At 44.2% G+C, this 19,045-nt stretch overlaps 1 protein-coding gene across 1 annotated transcript in view; it reads left to right on the top strand.

Moving 5' to 3' along the window:
- PTGIS (prostaglandin I2 synthase) overlaps positions 1–19,045 on the top strand; it is a 54,943-nt gene that overhangs the window by 28,004 nt on the left and 7,894 nt on the right. Inside the window, 4 exon segments of the mRNA XM_048497897.1 lie at positions 1,429–1,610; positions 6,587–6,755; positions 8,491–8,672; positions 12,425–12,576. Of these exon segments, the coding sequence (XP_048353854.1) occupies positions 1,429–1,610; positions 6,587–6,755; positions 8,491–8,672; positions 12,425–12,576 (685 nt within the window).

Genomic DNA, 19,045 nt, shown 5'->3' with positions numbered 1-19,045 from the left:
CTGGGCACGGTTATACTGGTGCAGGTATTGAAGCCCCTTATTACCAGTGTGGAGGTGATGCCTAGAGCTAAAAGAGGGCAAGTGCTGGAAGCCTTTTGCACCGGTAGGATCCTGGCGTTCCTGAGTCAAACAGCCTTCTCCTCAGAAGCTGGAAGAATCTCTTTAGATGGTAGCATGGCCAGATAATCCAAAGAATAGCCCTAATTTGTTAATTTTTTGTTTCTATAATGCCCCACCATTCCGAGTGACAAGAAGTCTTGAGAGCAGCAGTGGCGTAGGAGGTTAAGAGCTCATGTATCTAATCTGGAGGAACCGGGTTTGATTCCCAGCTCTGCCGCCTGAGCTGTGGAGGCTTATCTGGGGAATTCAGAATAGCCTGTGCACTCCACCACGTGCCAGCTGGGTGACCTTGGGCTAGTCACAGCTTCTCGGAGCTCTCTCAGCCCCACCCACCTCACAGGGTGTTTGTTGTGAGGGGGGAAGGGCAAGGAGATTGTAAGCCCCTTTGAGTCTCCTGCAGGAGAGAAAGGGGGGATATAAATCCAAACTCTTCTTCTTCTTCTTCTTCTTCTTTATATGACAAGGAGGCTGCATCGCGGTTGAAACAGATGCACAGCCAATATTTGAGCGTGGCAAGCCATGCTCTTGTCTCTAAGAGATGTTGCCGGTTTACGGAGGCACAGGGGTGGCCGTAAAAGAGTGCGCCATGAGGTGAGGCATGCCCAAAAAAAGTTTAAATAAGAAGCTGAGATTGTATGCCTGCGGCTCCAGCTGTGTTGGACCAGGAGCCTATCCAAAGTGGGACTCCATATAATAATTGCTGGGCCACCTTGGTGTTAAAGACTTTTAATGCTGCAGGCACAAATTGATGGCCCTTGTTATAGAAAAAACGTAGGATTGCTGATACACTGACCATGGAGTTTGTAACAGCATGGTCTCTGTGGCTGGCCCAACCCCCTCTATAATGGAGGTGCACTCCTAAATATTTAAAGCATTTGACCTGTTCCCCTAACCCTTATGGTTCAATCCAATCTCGTCATTTCTCGGAAACTAAACAGTGTGGTACTTGGATGGGAGTCCACCAAGGAAGTCTATGAGGTGGAAGGCAATGGCCAACTACCTTTTCTTCTTACTTACCTTGAAAGCTGTTGCTGAGGTCACCATAAATTGCTGTGACTTGAGACCACTTACATAGGTAAAAGAAAACTTATGGGGAAGGTTTTGGTCTGTCAATCTAACTGGAGCTGGTCAAGTTAGAGAGGATCAGCCTTCCAAAACTATTCCAATAACAGTGGGTTCTTCACGGCCTCACAGGGCTGAGAACAAAGATAATCTCATGTATGCGCTCTGAAATCCTTGTAGGAAGGCTACGGTACAAGCACAGTTGTAATAAAACAGTGTCTGTGTTTCTGCCATTGCTAACTGCAGCAGAAAAGAAGGAATTTGGCAGCATCAAGAACAATCTTTGGAAGTTATTATCGGTGAAAAGTTTGAACTGCAGAGCAAACAGAAGTGTTTGGCTGGAGAGCTATCAGCAGCACTTGGTAGATCTAGGAGTGAATGAAGACATGCAAACAAGAGCAATGCTGCTACAGCTTTGGAGTACTCAGGTACAGTACGCCCCACCCCCACCCACCCCATTTTCAGGATTTCAGCTGTCTCTTCACTTTCCTACCTACAGATTAGCAACTGTGAGTAAATGGCATTTCAGCAGAGTGGGGCATGCAAGACTTTTATCTGGTGAACCAGGCTTTTTTCCCCCACTCCTCCATTCCTGCTGGGTGACTTGGGCTAATCACAGTTATCTCGGAACTCTCTCAGCCTCACCTGCCTCACAAGGTGCCTGTTGTGGGGAGAGGAAGGGAAAGGGTTTGTAAGTCCCTTTGAGACTCTTTATAGGAGAGAAAGGTGGGGTCTAAATCCAGACTCTTTTTTGTTCCCACACTTTGGCTTGTGTCCAAGGACTTACACCAGCATGGTGTAGTGGTTAAAAGCATTGGACTCTATCCTGATGAACCGGGTTTGTTTCCCCACTCTTCCACATGAAGCCTGCTGAGTGACCTTGGTCCAGTCACAGTTCTCCCAGAATTGCAATTATAACACTCCAGACTGGAGCCCAAGACTATTAGAATTTCCTATGACTGAGGCATTATAAGATTTTTCCATAATTAGCTCAATGTATTATATTCTTTAAGAGGACATGACTGTGTGTGGAAGATCTGGGTGCCAGTTTAAACAACTCTCCCACAATTGGTTTCAGTCATTAAAAAAAAGTGTTATAATTGCAGTTTGAGGACTGGTATCGAAACACTGTATTATTGTGTTACTTTTGTCCATTGAGGAAGGCCAGTTTTGGCCAAAATATGTGTTTTTAAGGGTCAATAAAGTGTCCCATTGGACCCTTCTGTGTATTGTAATTGTGATATTGTGTTTATCAGGTAGGCCAGTGGTGGCGACCCTATGGCACTCCAGATGTTCACAGACTACATGCTGGCAGGGGCTGATGGGAATTGTAGTTCGTGAACATCTGGAGTGCCATAGGTTCGCCACCACGGCGGTAGGCTATTACAAGTGTAGACTTTAATTTGTAATAAATCCATATGTGTTTTTGATATTTAGCAGTTTTATATTTAATGGCCCCTTAAACAATATCTTGACCTTTTAGGTACTTAATTCTTGTTTTATAGGGTTAAGTTTGTTCCCCATTTTTGTTTGTCAGAAGAAGGCAACTTCATTTCTTCTTGTGACGTCAATGGAAAACGAACCAAGAACATGTCCTAGAACTCACCTGATGTTCTGTCTTGCCAAAGATTACTACTTTTCCACCACAACTGATTTTTTAAAATGAAGGGATCCCTGAAAACCTGCCCTGGGTTTCCTATAACGTAACTTAAAAACCACAGCATTGGCTTATTGTTGCTGACAGAGAAAAAAGGTGCATTTCCCCAAGTCAGTCAGCCCCAAATGAGAATGCATCCTGCCATTTCCCAGCAGCTCCAGACAGCTTCCCTCAGAAAAAAACACAGGAACATTCTGGAATGTCAAGAAGGTAGAAGTGGCTTCTATTTTTCTGAAAACTCTACTCAACCCGTTTGTTCCCCGCATTAATAATTAAAAGCCAATGTGTGGGTACATTCCCCTCTTGAATGCCTGCACTTTAATTAAAAAAAAGTCACCCTCCCTTTCTTGAAAACTTGAGAGGAATGCAGCCCCCTGGCCCCCACCCAAATGGCATGAATTATTCAAGCCCTGCACTCCACAGCTGGGTTTAATGTACTGTAGGCACACTTGTAAGCAACAGCAATGCTGTATTGCATTTCACTTAATCATCACAATTTTAAAAAGAAAAGCCTTGAGAAGCACACAGAGCTGATCCATCAAATGTTTCGTTTACCCTTCATTTGGCATGGAGTACGTCGGCCAGGCTCTTAAAACAGCTCTGTCATCTTGGGATGGTAATTTCCACTAAAGCCAGTGTTGGTTGGTTCTAATCAGAAGACAAGATTGTTCACATTTTTGTAGTGCGAACCTCCCCAAGTCAATATATTATGTATTTGTTTAGTTCATACAGATTAAGCAAATTAGTACAGTGTCATGGGTGCTGTGATGTCACTTCCAGGTTTGTGCTGCTCTCCCTTCTCAAGCTTTGACCCTAAACTGCCCTCAGAGATTACCACTGGAGGACTGGAAACCCTAATCTGAACTGTTTGTATAGACCTGCAAATTACTTACAGGCAAGTGAAGCTATTTGCCTGTTACCCTCCTTGTGGGTTATCAGCCTGTTAAAGAGGTAGTACACAATAGCCCCAAACTTTGCTCCCTCAAAGCCAGAGCTGGTGGAGGTGAGACAAGAAGTCCATGAAGCATTAAGACTGGATATTGTTTCAGCAGTTTCTGGAACAGAAATGAGGCTTAAATATTGGTGCAGGCCAGAAAATTGGTGCAAACCTTACTTGGGGAGAAATGGACCACACCTGATCCTGGAAACTGGCACTCTTTTAGCATTCTGTATTCTGTTGGCACTGCAGTTGGCATCTCAGGCAAGGTGGGGTCTTGGGCAATTGGTTGCCTAGGTGATCTTCACATCTGAGTCCCTGTTGGACACGGGGGAGAATCCTGTACAGCAGCTCCTTATTTGCTGATCCGGAGACAAGGTTTCCAACAATAAATTCTTTCCATAAGATAAATGATTCACAGCCGAGCAAATCATATGCATACCCTCTTCTGAGCACATTCCACAGTACAAATCACACGGGTTCTGGAAACTCAGGAAGTTAGACGGAGAGGCTGGAAAAAAATGCATATCATTCAAGCCTAGCTCTTTGTAATTCCACATGCAATCTATTCCTGGGTGTCCCTCCTCTTTATACCAGGCATCCCTTTGACCTGTTCAGAAACCGATTCGAAAATAAAATTTAAAAATCAGTCATGGCCCCAGCCAACGATGCAGGAGTAAATTGCCTCCTGTGTTTGTGTGTCATATCATACGGTTCAATCCATGCCTGCAAGTCAACTCTTATGCTACAACTATGATGTTAATGGATGCTTCTGAAGGGAAGACGTAAAGGGCAGCTGCAGGGAAGAGAGTAAAACAGACTCCCAGGGAATGTTTTTTCCAAGGCAGTGGCTGAGAGAGAAGGCTGGGCAATAGAAGACAGAGGGATTGACAGAAGGCAGGGAGAGAAGGTGGAGCTGCACACCAAGAGATGGAATGTGTGTTCTAGGTACAAAAGAGGAAGCATCCATTTCACATATTGATTCAAAATGGCCAGCCGTTTTTTTTACTGCTTCCAATCTCTCCTCCATATAGACATTTACTGCTTTGAAATTCGATACCTACCAGTCTTTCCTTGCAGACCTCAATGATCCAGTAATCCTTATCTGAAAGAAAATATGCCTTGGTGGGGGAAACAAACCTATCTAAATATACAGCCACTGTTGCCCTAATGCATAACATCATGTAATCTCCCCAGGTCTTTCCAGGTTTGTCAGTTCATGCATAGGAGCCAGATATCCCCACTCACTGAAGCCTTTCTGTTTCACGGGTGCTACCTTTTCCCAAGCTCAACTGCAGTTGACTAGGAAACGCTGGTCCTTTCTCCTAGTGGACCACTTTCCTGTGATAATGGTCGATTCCCCACTGGCAGAGTCGACCTAGGTTCAACCTAGGTATTCCCCACAACCGCTGAGTTCGATGTGGTTCCGTCCCAGCTTCACCCCCTGTCAAATTTCTGACTCCACTAAGAAGGTACAACTTTTTTCAGCAAACCTAGGTCGAACTCAGGTTGAAGCTGGTAAAGTGGGGAATCTTCGAGGAACTGTTCCCTCTGATCAGCCAATCACAGTTCAATGTTTTGGGCATGTGCAGAACAGAAGATTCGCGGCAGGGAAAAGTGCGCCTTTAAAAAAAAATCCTTCTTGTATACGAAGCGATGACCGTATGAAGCGATGGCCATGTTTACACGCTGCTTTTAGCTACATAGAGCACTGCTTTGTGGTTACATTGATGTTATGTAAAAAACAAAAACAAAAAAGGGATGCACGTTCACGTTCCCATGGTAACACAACAGCCAATCGGGGACAAAGAGTAGAAGAGGTGCTGAGATGATCCCACCCTCTGAGCTCAGCTCCCGTGGGACGAACTCGGCTGCTGTGGGGAGTAACAATGGAGTTGACCTAGGTCAGTTCCTTTTCAGGGAACTGGGTCGAACCTAGTCAGAGGAATCGACCCCAGAGTGCTTTTTTGAATGCCTCTGTGTGTGTGTATGCACAAAAAAGCTTTTTTCCCAACTCACCTTATCCTGCAAAATGACCCCATACCTTGATACATCTGATGTGCCCATCTTGATCCATGCCCCAGTAACATCAAGACAAGACTACTGGGATGCATTGGACATTGGCCTCTTCTCAAAATCAGCTCAGGAACTCCAGCTGATCCCAAATGCTGCAGCTTGACTATTAGTGGGAGCAATCCCTTCCGCTCCCATTCTCCATTGATTGCCAAGTTCAGTATCAGGCACTGGCCCTTCATGGTCTTGGCCCCTCTTACTTACAGGACCGCCTCTTTCCCTGTGTTCTGCCGTGATGACTCTGCTCCTGTCAGCAGGGGTTTCTGCAGGTGGGTTTATTGTTTCGTTGTGTAATGCCTCCGTCATGCCATTTTCTATTCTCTGAAAAATTATAGTCTGTTTCTACTTAGAGCATTTAATTTTCTTTTGCAGCTTTGAGGCCAGATGCCCGTTTTAATTCATGGCGCTTGACCCGTTCTTTCTGCTATCGTCTTCCAGACAAAAGAACTGTTTGATCCTTCAGGTTTCTGAGTCAAGTGTTTCATTCTGGGAATAGGGTCATTAATAATGCACAAGCACTTGAATGATATTTATCAACTTTTCACAGTTATCTTTCAAGAACCAGTTCTGTGTTAATTTCTGAACTCAAACCTTTCACATTAGGATGAAATAAATGTTCTTCTTTAATGAAGATGATATTTACACTGATGGGCCTTTGCTTCTGTGTAATAAAGGGGATGCTGTTACTGGTACATGAGCCTTTAAAAATGACTGGTTTCCTGTTTTGGTATTTTTAGAGCAATGCAGGACCTGCTGTCTTCTGGCTTCTGCTTTTCCTTTTAAAACATCCCTCAGCCAGGGCAGCAATTCAAGGTGAAATGGAGGGAATATTTAGAACAAGAACACAAACAACTGGACAAGTGCAGATGACCAGCCACGAGATTCTGGACCACACACCAATTTTTGGTTAGTAATTTAACCTTCAGAGCTTGTTTTGGGCTGCCTGGTATTTCTGGCAAGAAATAGTTCCGTGTCCCCCTGTTCCTACTGAATCTTGAAAAGTGTTCTTCATCCATCATACCTTCTTCTTTAGAATATTCCCAACCTTCTTGCATGCCCCCAAGACCATTGGATTTCCCCAGTACACCTGAGCATAATTTCAATGGACTCTCTTTTTTCAACTTCTTTGCAGGAATATCTTAGTCTGAGTACTGACCTCCCTTCTCACTAACATTTCTTGATGCTTATTGGCCTGTGTGTGGGATCACATGAAGAAATTCCTTAGCATTCTAGGCAGACTTTGTATTAATAATATGAATAGTAGTTTAATTGACTTTACACAGGGATTAGGTGAATTCGTTAAAAAGTGCCAGTGTTGGTAAGTTGACAGTGGAGCAAGCTTGTTTTCTGTTGCTCCAGACTAGGACCAGGAGTAATGGATTCGTGCAGGAAAAAGAGATTCCACCTAAACATTAGGAAGATCTTCCTGACAGTAATTCTCAGATCCTGAGGAAGTGGGAAGATACACGATGAGGTAATAATTTGGCCAAAGAAATACTGAATCCCAAGTATTCAAGATTTTTCCCTTCAGATCATACAGGAATATGTGGTAAAGGGATAGGACAAGTCACCCACTTTTTACAACAACCTGAATTCTGATGGTTTGATCTGAGAACTAAAATTTCTTTGCCAGAATCAGTATAATTCTGGCCTGCTCGGTCTCTTCTAACTCTATGATTCTGTGGTTCTAACGGATATTTCTGCTAACTCCCAGTTCCTCATGCATCTGGTGGGAGAAAAATAATCTTTAAAAATTGCCACCAATACAATCATAGAGTTTCTAGCGAATCCTAGAAAGTACTAGTGTCACTTCTAGATTTTTCTTAGATGTAACCTCACATTTTTGCAAACAACCTCCCCAATCTCCTGCTGGTTTCCAGATCACAACTGACAACCCTAACCTACTTTGTAGTTGTAGCAAATTATGGAATTCCCTCCCCAAGGAATCTGTTTCTTCCTATTATTGTCTTCCTCCAGTGGGTAAAGACTTTTCTATTTTGTCTGGCATTCCCTCACTTATTCTCATTGACCCTTCCTCCCATTCATGTGCTTGTGTGCTTTGTTTTAATTTTTTTCTATATATTTGAAATTTTAAATAGTTTTAAGGCAAGATCAACAAGAAAGCCTCCCTTTGTGTAATAAAACCTTAAGATAGACCCTACCATCCATGTTGCAGAGGACTTGATAGTTGCCACGTGGATATCCCAATTTAGAGTCTCAATTAAGGTAATCCTGAGGTATTTGAGGGAGTTACACTATTTAATTGGGTCCATATATGTGTTTTAATCTGATGCTTTCTTTGTTAGTTGCCTTGGGGACTTTAAGTTGGGTGAAAGGGCAGCTTTAAAATGTTTTAAATAAAATAAGGAGAATCAGATCCCAAAAGAAAAGAGATTGTCAGACATCATCTTTCTTTTCTTTTCTTGTTTAGTTTCTGAGGAAACTATTGTTTAGTTTCTGAGGAAAAATTAAAGACATTTCTGAAGGATTTTCGAAGCCATGACAGGGCAGCGTTTTGTTAAACGATTTGTACTGTTGGAAATTGATCAATCCTCCATGTAAAGACAGCCACCTGCAACGTTTTCTCCTGCATGTTTATCGGATGCAATAATTCTCCTCTTTGGTTCTCTTGTTTGTACAGACAGCTTATTGAGTGAAACCCTGCGTTTGACTGCGGCTCCTTTCATCAGCCGAGAAGTCCTTCAAGACATGCCTCTGAGACTGGCAAGCGGCAGAGAGTACAGCCTGAGAAAGGGAGATAGACTTTGCCTGTTTCCTTTCATAAGCCCTCAGATGGACTCTGAAATCTATGAGGAACCAGAGGTAACTTGTGCCACTCTGAATCATGGTCTTTGTGACAGTCTCCTCTGCAGATTCCTTTCACAGTGTGGCTTGTCTAAGCCTATACAACTGAGAACGCAAAGTGCAGCAACCTTGAACCTGCTATATAATTGCATTCCGAAAAAAATGAAACACTATAATATTGTCACAGAACGATGCCTGAAAAGAAACGATCCCCTCAGGGCAGGATTGTCCACATTCCAGGGTTTTTCATGCACATCATTGCATAGAAATTGCAACCTGCTGTGGAATCTAGTATCCTAAGGATTTCAGCTTCCTTTTAAAAACATACATGTCTAGTCCCCAAGAGTAGGAAGATAGATTAATATGTGCTTGAAACCTCAGAACCCAAGAAGAGAAAGAGACAAGGCCAAGGATTTTCAGCAGTATTTGGAGACGGTTTGGGTGCCCCAGAGAGTGCTTTGTTTAGCCCAGGCTGCATGGCCACGGTCTGGTAGTTTTTGCTCCTAACATTTCATCTGCATCTATGGCTGGCATCTTCAAGGTGCCAGTCATAGATGGGGGTGAAATGTTAGGACAAAAAAACACCAGACCGTGGCCACACAGCCTGGAAAACCCACATTGCACCTGTTAATGTTGAGTGCCTTCTATAAAAAGATGATGACTAACAATCCGAGTACTAACAATAGATGCAGGCACAGAAAGTGCAGTGGGCAGAACTTTCTCTGCAGTTCACATTTTGGGTGGTATTGCCCAGTCTGACCTCACAAATCACCCCCCTTCTATTTGGACTGGTGGAGAGAAGCAAAAGGGTGGGTCTAATTCCATAAGGCTTATGAATCTTGGGTGTGCTGAATCTACTTGACTGGTCTGCTCTACAAAAGTGCCCTGACTATATTAATGCTTGCTTCGTTTACCAGGAAGAGAAGAAGAACCATGCTGGACCAGAGTAATGGTACATCTAGTCCAGCATCCTATGTCCCACAGCAGCCAATCAGTTGCTTTAGAGGACCAACAAATAGGGTGCAGAGGCAAAGGCCTTCTCCTATTGCTGCCTCCCAGTCCCAGCACTAGATATTCAGTGGTTTGCTGCTTCTCAGTGCGGAAGTTCTTTTTAGTCACTGTGACTAGCAGCCATTTATGGGGAACTGGATCTGTCTGATCCCCTTGTAAAGGCTGGTGGCTGTCACTATGTCCATTGGCAGGGAATTCCACCATTTTATTATTGGTTAAGCTTTCTTTGGTCTGTCCTGAATCTACTGTGTCAAAGAATCTGGTGTTGTAAGATAGACAAGAGGTACTTTGTTCACTTTTTCCTCTCTGTGGAATTACCATATCTTTGTTATTATACTTCCAGAAACGCAAATGTACAATAGCTCTGTGTGTGAGAGTGTGAGTGTTAGTGTGTGCGCACGAAGTGCTGTTAGCTCCAACCAGGGGCTTCCAAGACAAGTGAAAAGCAGAGGTGGTTTGTCTTTGCCTTCCTCTGCGGTCTTCTTTAGAGGTCTCCCTTCCAAGTACTGACCCTGCTTCGGCTCTGAGATCTGATGAGATCAGGCTGTAGAATGCGGCCTTCCCTCCCAGTAGTTCTGTGTGTACATTTCAAACATTGCAGAAGTGGCTGTGTAGGCATATACACCTATGCACCATGAAATTCTGCATCTGAATCACAAAAAGTTGCTTTTCGTATGTATAAACATTACTCCGAACCCTGATCACTAAATTTGCAAAATCCTGGACAATCCCTGTATCAGACAATGAGAAAGTTCTGCAAGTGAAGTTAGATCTGAAATCGCTTGACGGCACACGCAAGGAAAATCAGCCATGTGCAAAATGCACTGAGAAATATTATTTGCTCGCAAGCATGGTGCTTGCAAACCTTCCCAGAAGCAAAAATAGTAATTCTCTGGATATGTATTTAAGACCTAAAAATGGAATTGGGTAAACAATAGCAAATGAGAGCCAGTGCTGATTTATTATGATGAATGGAATTCCTCCTTGCCTGTTACTGTGGCAACCTAGTGCATTTTTAAAAAAATATAGTTCTGTGGCTTCCTCGGTTCCTCTAAGTTTCAGCTCTGCTCCCTTATCAGTTTTCTCTTTGTTGACAGAAGAAAAAATATTTTTGCTTCCTCTTATGCACAGCCTCCCAGAGCCTGTTAACAGCAGAAGTGACGCTGGCGTTTGAGTTATGCAAGTCTTTTTACATTATTGTATGTAAGGTTGCTCAGTGCCTACTTCCATCCCAGGAAAGAAGGAAATTCTTGGGTTCCTTTTTTCCTGTGGCAAAGAGGAAACTCCAAGTAATCTAGCTAGCTTCAAAGGGTGGCCATATTGGTTTGTAGTAAAAGAGTTAGATTCAAATCCAGGAGCATCTAACATACAGAACTTTGGCACACTAAAGGTGCAATCTACAGGAGGGAGGTCAAAAATGGGGAGCCAGCATGACACGCACACACACACACCCTGGCATCAGTGCCAGTCCAGATGGTATCTTAGTCCAACACTCTAATCATTCCATCACATTGGGCCTTTCTGCACAACACAAATAAAACGTCTTGAGGACATTATAAAAAGTGTTTTGGGGCATAACTCTGAGCAGCTTTCTCCCCCAAGACATGTCCAGGTCAAGTTTTTTTCTCCCAATCTCGGTTTTTCAAAAGTCACTGAACTAGGGATATTTTTCCCCAGAGTAAGCTGAAGACTTTACCCTTGCCTACACAGAGCAATTTCTGTTTATTTTTCCTGCCTTCCCCCTACCCCATGCTCGAGCTCTCTCATTTTTGCAGCAGAATGCGCCAACCATTTTCTGCAAGCTTCAGGAACCTCAATGCTGCTGCCGCCATTTGCAGACTGTTCCCACAGAGATTTCCTCTGCTAGAAGAAGAAGAAGAGTTTGGATTTATATCCCCCCTTTCTCTCCTGTAGGAGACTCAAAGGGGTTTCCAATCTCCTTGCCCTTCCCCACTCACAACAAACACCCCGTGAGGTGGGTGGGGCTGAGAGAGCTCCGAAAAGCTGTGACTAGCCCAAGGTCACCCAACTGGCGTGTGTGGGAGTGCACAGGCTAATCTGAATTCCCCAGATAAGCCTCCACAGCTCAAGCGACAGAGCTGGGAATCAAACTTGGTTCCTCCAGATTAGAATGCACCTGCTCTTAACCACTATGCCACTGCTGCTCATCTGCTTGCTATTTCTGTCTAAAATGTTCAGAAACAAAGTGTGTTTTCCCTGGCAATCCTGAGTATGTGTTGTTGTTTATTTTTGTTGTTGTTTTGTTTTGAGGGAGGTGCCTTTGTAGCTATGACTACACCATCTATGAATTGCAGCCACTTGGAGGGCTGGTCTTCCTCCCATTAAGCAGCAATGGATAGACCTGTCCTCCGCAGACTTTTTAGACGGAAATAGCAAGCAGATGAGCTGCTAGCAGAGGAAACCTCCATGGGAACAATTTGCAAATAGCGGTAGCTGTATGGAGACTCCTGAAGTTTGCAGAAAATGACAGGCGCAATCTGCTGCAAAAATGAAAGTAAGAGCTTGAGCAGGGGTGGGGAAAGCTGAGAAAGAACTGTTTCAGTTGGCAATGGTTTATTTGTCCACACTGTGCTAACAAAAAAAGCCAAAATGTTTTTTTTAAAATACATCTGCAAGATGTTTGATTTGTGTTATGCAGAAAAGACCTTCGTCTCTCAACATCTAACCTGTGTCTCACAGGAGTTAAAACTTCAAATTGCAGGAAGGGTTGCCTCACTGTATTCTTCTTATTTTTACAGAAATTCAAATATGACAGATTCCTCAATTCAGACGGTACAGAAAAAACAGATTTCTATAAAGAAGGGGAAAAGCTCAAGTATTACAACATGCCCTGGGGAGCAGGAATAAATGTCTGTATTGGAAAGTTCTATGCAGTCAACAGCATCAAACTGTAAGTGGCTAGGGGTCATTGACAAATTGCCTGCCTCTCTGTTCCAGTATAGAACCACAGATTCCAGCCTGGGATTATCGCAGAAATCAGATCGCTCTCATAAACAAAACCAAAAAAATTAAATGTTTTTCCACTTCCATTTTAATTTTTTATCTGTGAGGATATGGATTTAATCCATTATTAAAATAGTTCATTTTTATTTATTTATTACAAAATTGATATTTGTGTTTTATGGACAGCCTGTCTGGTCCCATAGATCAAATCTGCACAAATTATACTCTCCCTGCCCCCATGCTGAATTTTGTGAAGTTCACCAGCCAACACTGTATCCTACCAAAAGCTTAACAACTGCCCCTTCCTTTTCTCAGTCCCAATCTGGCAGCAAATAGTAAGATTTGGATATTGTGACTCCTTCCCTTAGCCTCTGTCTTTGATACAGAGACTTTGTCCAACAGAGAAAGATTTATTTCCTAAGAGAAAGACTGTCTCCTTTGGAGAAACATGTGGTGAAAGGGATTACAGAGGAGGGCGACCAAAATGGTAAAAGGTCTGGAATTTATGTCCTATGAGGAGAGACTTAAGGAGCTGGGTATGTTTAGTCTGGAGAAGAAGGTGAAGGGGTGACATGATAGCCATGTTTAAATATTTGAAGAGATGTCATGTTGGTGAGGGAGCAAGCTTATTTTCTGCTGGTCCAGAGACTGGGACACTGAGTAATGGACTCAAACTACAAGAAAAGAGATTCCATCTAAACATTAATAACTTCCTGATGTCAGGGCTGTTCAACAGTGGACTACGCTGCCTTGGAGGATGGTGGAGTCTCTTTCTTTGGAGGTTTTTAGACAGGCTGAATGGCCATCTGTTGGGAGTGCTTTGATTGTGTGTTCCTGCATGGCAAGCAGTTGGACTAGATGGCCCTTGTGGTCTCTTCCAACTCTTTGATTCGATATAGAGGAGTAGCTACGGAAGGGATTACAGAGGGGAAGTTAGTGTATTGTAGCAAAACTAAACAGGAGTTCAGTGGCACTGTAAGGACTGAAGATAATTTAATCCAATATGAGCTTTATCCAATGCACAGAGTTGATGAGTTTCAGCCAATGGGAATTTCTTTGTTCCATCCAATCCAGGGTTCTAAACTGATATCAAGCCTAACTTTAGGACACCAGTTTAATAGGGTGTAAACAAACTGCAGTTTGCCACAGGGTCAGCATTCAATTCAAACAAAAGGGAGCTGGATTCAAAACTTCCTGGTATGACAGAGTTTCAAAGGAGGAGGTGGGAAGTGAAAGCATGAATACATAGCAACCAGCTCTGTTCCTATTCTTAGCTCCAATACAGCTAAATGCTGCCCTTGTGCGCTGGTGGCAACCCAGGTTGGGACATTTCTGGAGATTTGGGGAAGGGACCTCAGCATTTCTGGAGCATTTCCTAATGCCTTCAATACAGTTCCTCATGTTGTGGTGACCCCCAACCCTAACATTTATCCATTTTACAGATGAAGAACACTAATGCAGAGTGTCTTAGGTGACCCCTGTGAAAGGGTCGTTAGATCCCCAAAGGGGTCGCGACCCACAGGTTGAGAACCACTGTTTTAGAGTGTGAATAGTGTCTACTACTGTGACAATATAGCAATTTGACCTCCACCTGCAACTGGGAGTGTTAGGGTATTTTTAGGTATGTATTTTTGAGGCATGTTTTGGTTTTAGGCATGGTTTTGGCATGATTCAGGTATGTTTTCAGGGATGTTTTTGTTTTAGGTATACTTTTAGAATTTTTATCTGTATATGATGCTCTTTTTATTGTAATGTGAGAAGCATTTTTAGAAGGTTGTAACCTGCCCTGGGAGGCATTTGAAGAGTGGGACAGAAACCAACTAAATAAAATCAAATAAACCAAAATTCGAATATATACGAGGGTGAAGTCATAACAATGTTCAACAGCGCCGCCGCTTGTTCTTTTTGTGCTCTCTGACGCAGTGGCAGAGAATGAAAGCTGATAGCAAGAGATGAAAGTGGTCTGTCTAAAGCAATTAGCTGTTCAAAATACGCACAAAACAGCCGAAGAAAACCAAAAGAAGAGTAGGAGGCAACAGCTAACAGATTGTAAAGCGAATAGAAGTGAGTTGCATTTCTATTTATAAGCACTTCCAGTTTGACCAAAAGCTTCATTCTACACCAGAACCAATGGAAACGAAACGAGAACGAAGGGCAAACTTTTGGGTGCTTCGAGGTTGCTTCATAAGGTTGGGGTTGCTTACGTGACATATTCTTCAGCAAATATAGAACTGCAAAAACAACTGGCGGTATTACATACCGATGGTTAAAGAGACATTTGATCGACTATGGGAGTTTATATTTTCAGTGGGATGCTTTTTTCTTCTTTGGTTTATTTGTTTCTTTGTTTTGCTGCTTCTTCCAGGAAGGCAACCTAACCTCAGTTTCACATCTGCATGTCGGCTGAGCATTTAACAAAAGATCCTGATGAGACAAGGTCCAAGATAGAGACTTGTTTCTCTTACCCCCTCTCCCCAAATTATTTTTTAAACATCCAATCTGATGAAGAGTTCTGGAGAACTCAAAAACCTGTACATTGTTGTTTGGGATATTGGTTGGTCCCAGTGAAAGGTGTGATATATGGCTCTTCGTTCATGCTTTTGATTTGGGCCTGTTTGGCTACCATCTCTTTATTTTCAAAGACTTGTATTCAGCAGCCAAGGTGTGCTATTCACCTGTATGTTGAAATCCTTTTTACTGACAATTCTCAGGGGAACCCTGTTACCAAGTGATTACACATCAGATAGGATTACATTCTTCCCTGGTATGTAATCAATGACATTGGCTGAATATTTACCAAGTAGTAATGAACTTATTCCACCTGTTAAAATACCACATGGTAGGAGGGTCATCTGTAATATCCTGCCAATTAGTGAGGAGCATTTCAAATGTACCAATAAACAGCAGACCAAGGATGCAGTCAGATATACCTTTAAAATGCCAGTTTCAGTAAAATCTCATTGTTGTAAATGGGATTTAGCTTGCAGACTAATCTGTAATTACATGACAGGAAACTCCACAGCATAAACAGGCTTGCTCATAAATAAACATGCGTTGGATCTGACTGCCCCTCATGATTAACTTAATAATCAATTCTGTGGTACCACCAATCAGCATTTTAAGTCCACAGTCCCATTCACAGACTCTTAAGTTCTTTGTATCTTTCTATTTAATGATAAAAGGCTATACTCTGTCTCAGGGGAAAATGACAGTGTGGTTGTGAGTCATGCTGCGAAAGTGAAAGAATCCTGTTTCCACCAGGGAAAATAGTGCAGATTCTCTTTTAGCATTAGAGAATCTTATTTAAGCACCACTTAAATATAATATAAATGGCCTTTTTTCAATATAAATGGCCTTTTTTTCCCAAAGTTTGATGTTTAACAGTGCAGGCAATAATGGTTTTGATGAAAGTGGTGCTTAAATCAGATTAAGATTCTGTAAGGCTAGAAGAGAATTGGAAGGGGGAAGGCAGTCACTGGGCGTTTTCGCACACACTGTTTGTTGCAGATCTGGCATGTGAGGTCGTCGCAGTATCACACATCTGTTCAGCACACCTTAGCGAGAATGGTGCGACCCGCACGTGCCACATTCCGGCCGTTGTTCCACATTTTCCTTATTAAACCGATACTTACATTACGGCTTTTGGAAGCATGGTTTCCCCAAATTTGAACACTGGATTAGCGAAACAAATATTGGGCGAAAGTGGATCGAGCAGCGAGGGTTCGCCCAGCGTGTGGCAATTTGATCCATCAATGGGGTCGCGGCGAGATTCTGGCTGCTTTCGCTGTTCCTTTTGCATCTCGCACAACCTCCCCCCCTCATACGGATTACGTGCGTTATTAAGCCTTGCATTTCGACCCACCGAACCTCTGTGGCCCGTTACGCGGTGATATTTGCCCAACACGGTGACTTCGTCAGCTTTCGTTTCCTGCCAGATTACAGCAGTAGCGTTTGAAAGAGTCGTTAGCGGGATGGGGAGGAAACTTCAGCGCACAAACAATCGGCCGCCATTTCGGTGAAGTCAGGGTAAGGCGTATCATGGCGGCGGAGGAGGCGAAGGACCTCATTGCCGTGTGGGGAAAAGAGGAAGTTCAGCTTCGCTGAAAGTCCCTCGATACCGCAACTGGGCGTGTTTGAAGGGTGGCAGATCAAATCTTGTGAAAGGGGCACAACAGGGCGTCCGTTAGGGTACAGAATGAAGAGCAAAGACTTTGAAAAGGACTTTAAGCGGATACACCAGCACAACAACACTTCAGGGAATGGGCCTGGGCGATGCCCTTCTATGAGCTTCGAGCAGATGTTGGGGGGGGACGGAATCAACCCCGCATCAGCTCCGACAGAGATCGCGTCAAGTGACGCTTCTCAAACTGGCGACGCGAGGATTCAGCGTTGGGAGCAAGAGACTTTGGAGACCATGAAGCCTTGAGACCTGCAGGTTTCCACCCATCCCCTACATCCGGTGAGGTTTCCTATGCTTCTGCCTGATACCCGGATACGGCGCTTGCTCTGTTATTGCCTCTCTTGTGATGGGGCACTCCAGACTCTACTAGCAGCTTCACTTCTGGGTTGGTTTAACTGTGGTCCCATTTCATGTCTATTTCTCTGCTAGATGCGGATGTGCAGAATGCTTGCATTCCAGCTGTAGCTGTTGTTGCACAGTGCAGTGGACTACAGGGTGAATCCTCGAATTCTCCCTCCTCATAACGGTCAGCGGTTCTGCAACGCCCAGCTACTGAACTTGTAAGCTTTTTAAGCCAACAGTTTCCACCTCAGAAATCAGCAATTCTCCAGAGGGCGATGCCATGAATCCCTATGCAGATGAGTGGTGAGAGTTCATTGGCTGTTTGGCCACCTGCTGAGGGTGTAGGCCATGTGCTGGCGGTGTTGCGACATCCTCCATCACAGTCGTGTATAGCCAAAGTGGGGCGGGTTAAAGAACTGCTTGTTCTTGATGGAATTTGCCCCAAAACAACAGTGCACATTCAATGGTTTCCCTGCCAGGAGAAGCGATGCAGGAGCAATGGTCCCTACAGGCTTGAAGCGGACATGGCGGTGACCACAACAGGATTACTCTTAATAGCATTGCATGTTGGTGCTGCGTGTCTGCGCCCTGCCAGGGTGGTATTAACATGGGCGATTGATAGCGGTAATGCACAGCATCACAGCAGCTCCGTTGGTCTTGTCCAAAGGAAGAAAGTGATAGTGGAAGCATATGTTCTTTCTCCTTCATGGCAGCTCTCTTTGCAGACACCTCTGGTGACGCAAGATGATGTCATGACCATCCTGGAGTTCTGTAGATTGCAAATGAAGGTGCGTTGAGCACGGCCCCAACCCATAGCGATTTTGTGGTAGGCACTCTGAGAGCATAGGACAACCCTCCATTGCGACCGAAGACAGCATGCGCAAAAAAGTGGGCTGCTCCATTCGTGCCCACTGAGCTCTCGCAGCGATTCTCAAAATGAATGCTAAGGGTTTCTGATTCGCTTATCTGCGCAAACCCTGGGATGCCCTATGCAGAATCTGCTCATGTGCTCAACAAGAAAGTGTGTCTCCACCATGCGAGCCTGAGGGTAGATGACAGTGGATTCATAAAGTTCCTTCCATCACTGGCTAATGGTACGCTGCTTTCAACTTAGCGATGTCCTCTTACGGAAATCTCCACACCCTGCCCCATTAAAGGAACGACTTCACCAAAATGACTGCTGACGAAGGCGTGTGCGGCGATGTTTGGAGTGCTTCGCTGACTTTCGCGAAAACCCATGGGGTAGAGCAGAGTCGAGCAATGGAGAGGCTTAGGATAGGCGAAGGGAAAAGGGAGGTGGCGTCATTCGTAGAGCCGCGCAGAGCAAAACAGGAGCTGTAAGCTGAGGCTGGCCATCGACAGGGGCGACGCGAATGCGGCGAACCCTTGTGAAGCGGCTTTGCTGCAGCATATGGGGCTCCTGGTGGCAGGGTGCTGCGGGGGGTTCGTGGAAGCCTCTGCTTTCCTGCGGTCGCATCACAAACGCCTTGCCTGCCCCAAGCGTTTCAGCAGTGCCTGCCCACTTGGCCAGAAATTGCTGGCCAGGCACAAATCTCATTGGAGATCGACGGTGACTTATCCCACTCTGGCTGAGGACATACCCGACTTGGAGGTCCTGTGTGGAAAGGCCCGCGGCGCCCTTCCATCTGAGTGGAGGACCTGATGATGGTTGGAGGACCTCTGAGCTGTGCTGCACTCGGGTGGCTTGCCAAGAATCACAACCAATGCGCAAGCTTGAGGAAGCCCAAAGCAAGAATGGACCTGAGAGGACCTCCCCTGTTATTTCTCTGTCTGCCACCACTGCAGGGCAAGCCCCCACTTCTATTACGCCAAAAGGTTAGAAAGCGTAATGCGTTTTAGGCATCTGAGTTAAATTTGTTTTATATTTTTAAAA

This window comes from Sphaerodactylus townsendi, linkage group LG05 (assembly GCF_021028975.2).
Source record: "Sphaerodactylus townsendi isolate TG3544 linkage group LG05, MPM_Stown_v2.3, whole genome shotgun sequence".
Classification (NCBI taxonomy): Eukaryota; Metazoa; Chordata; class Lepidosauria; order Squamata; family Sphaerodactylidae; genus Sphaerodactylus; species Sphaerodactylus townsendi.
This window is presented reverse-complemented; position numbering and strand designations above follow the sequence as displayed.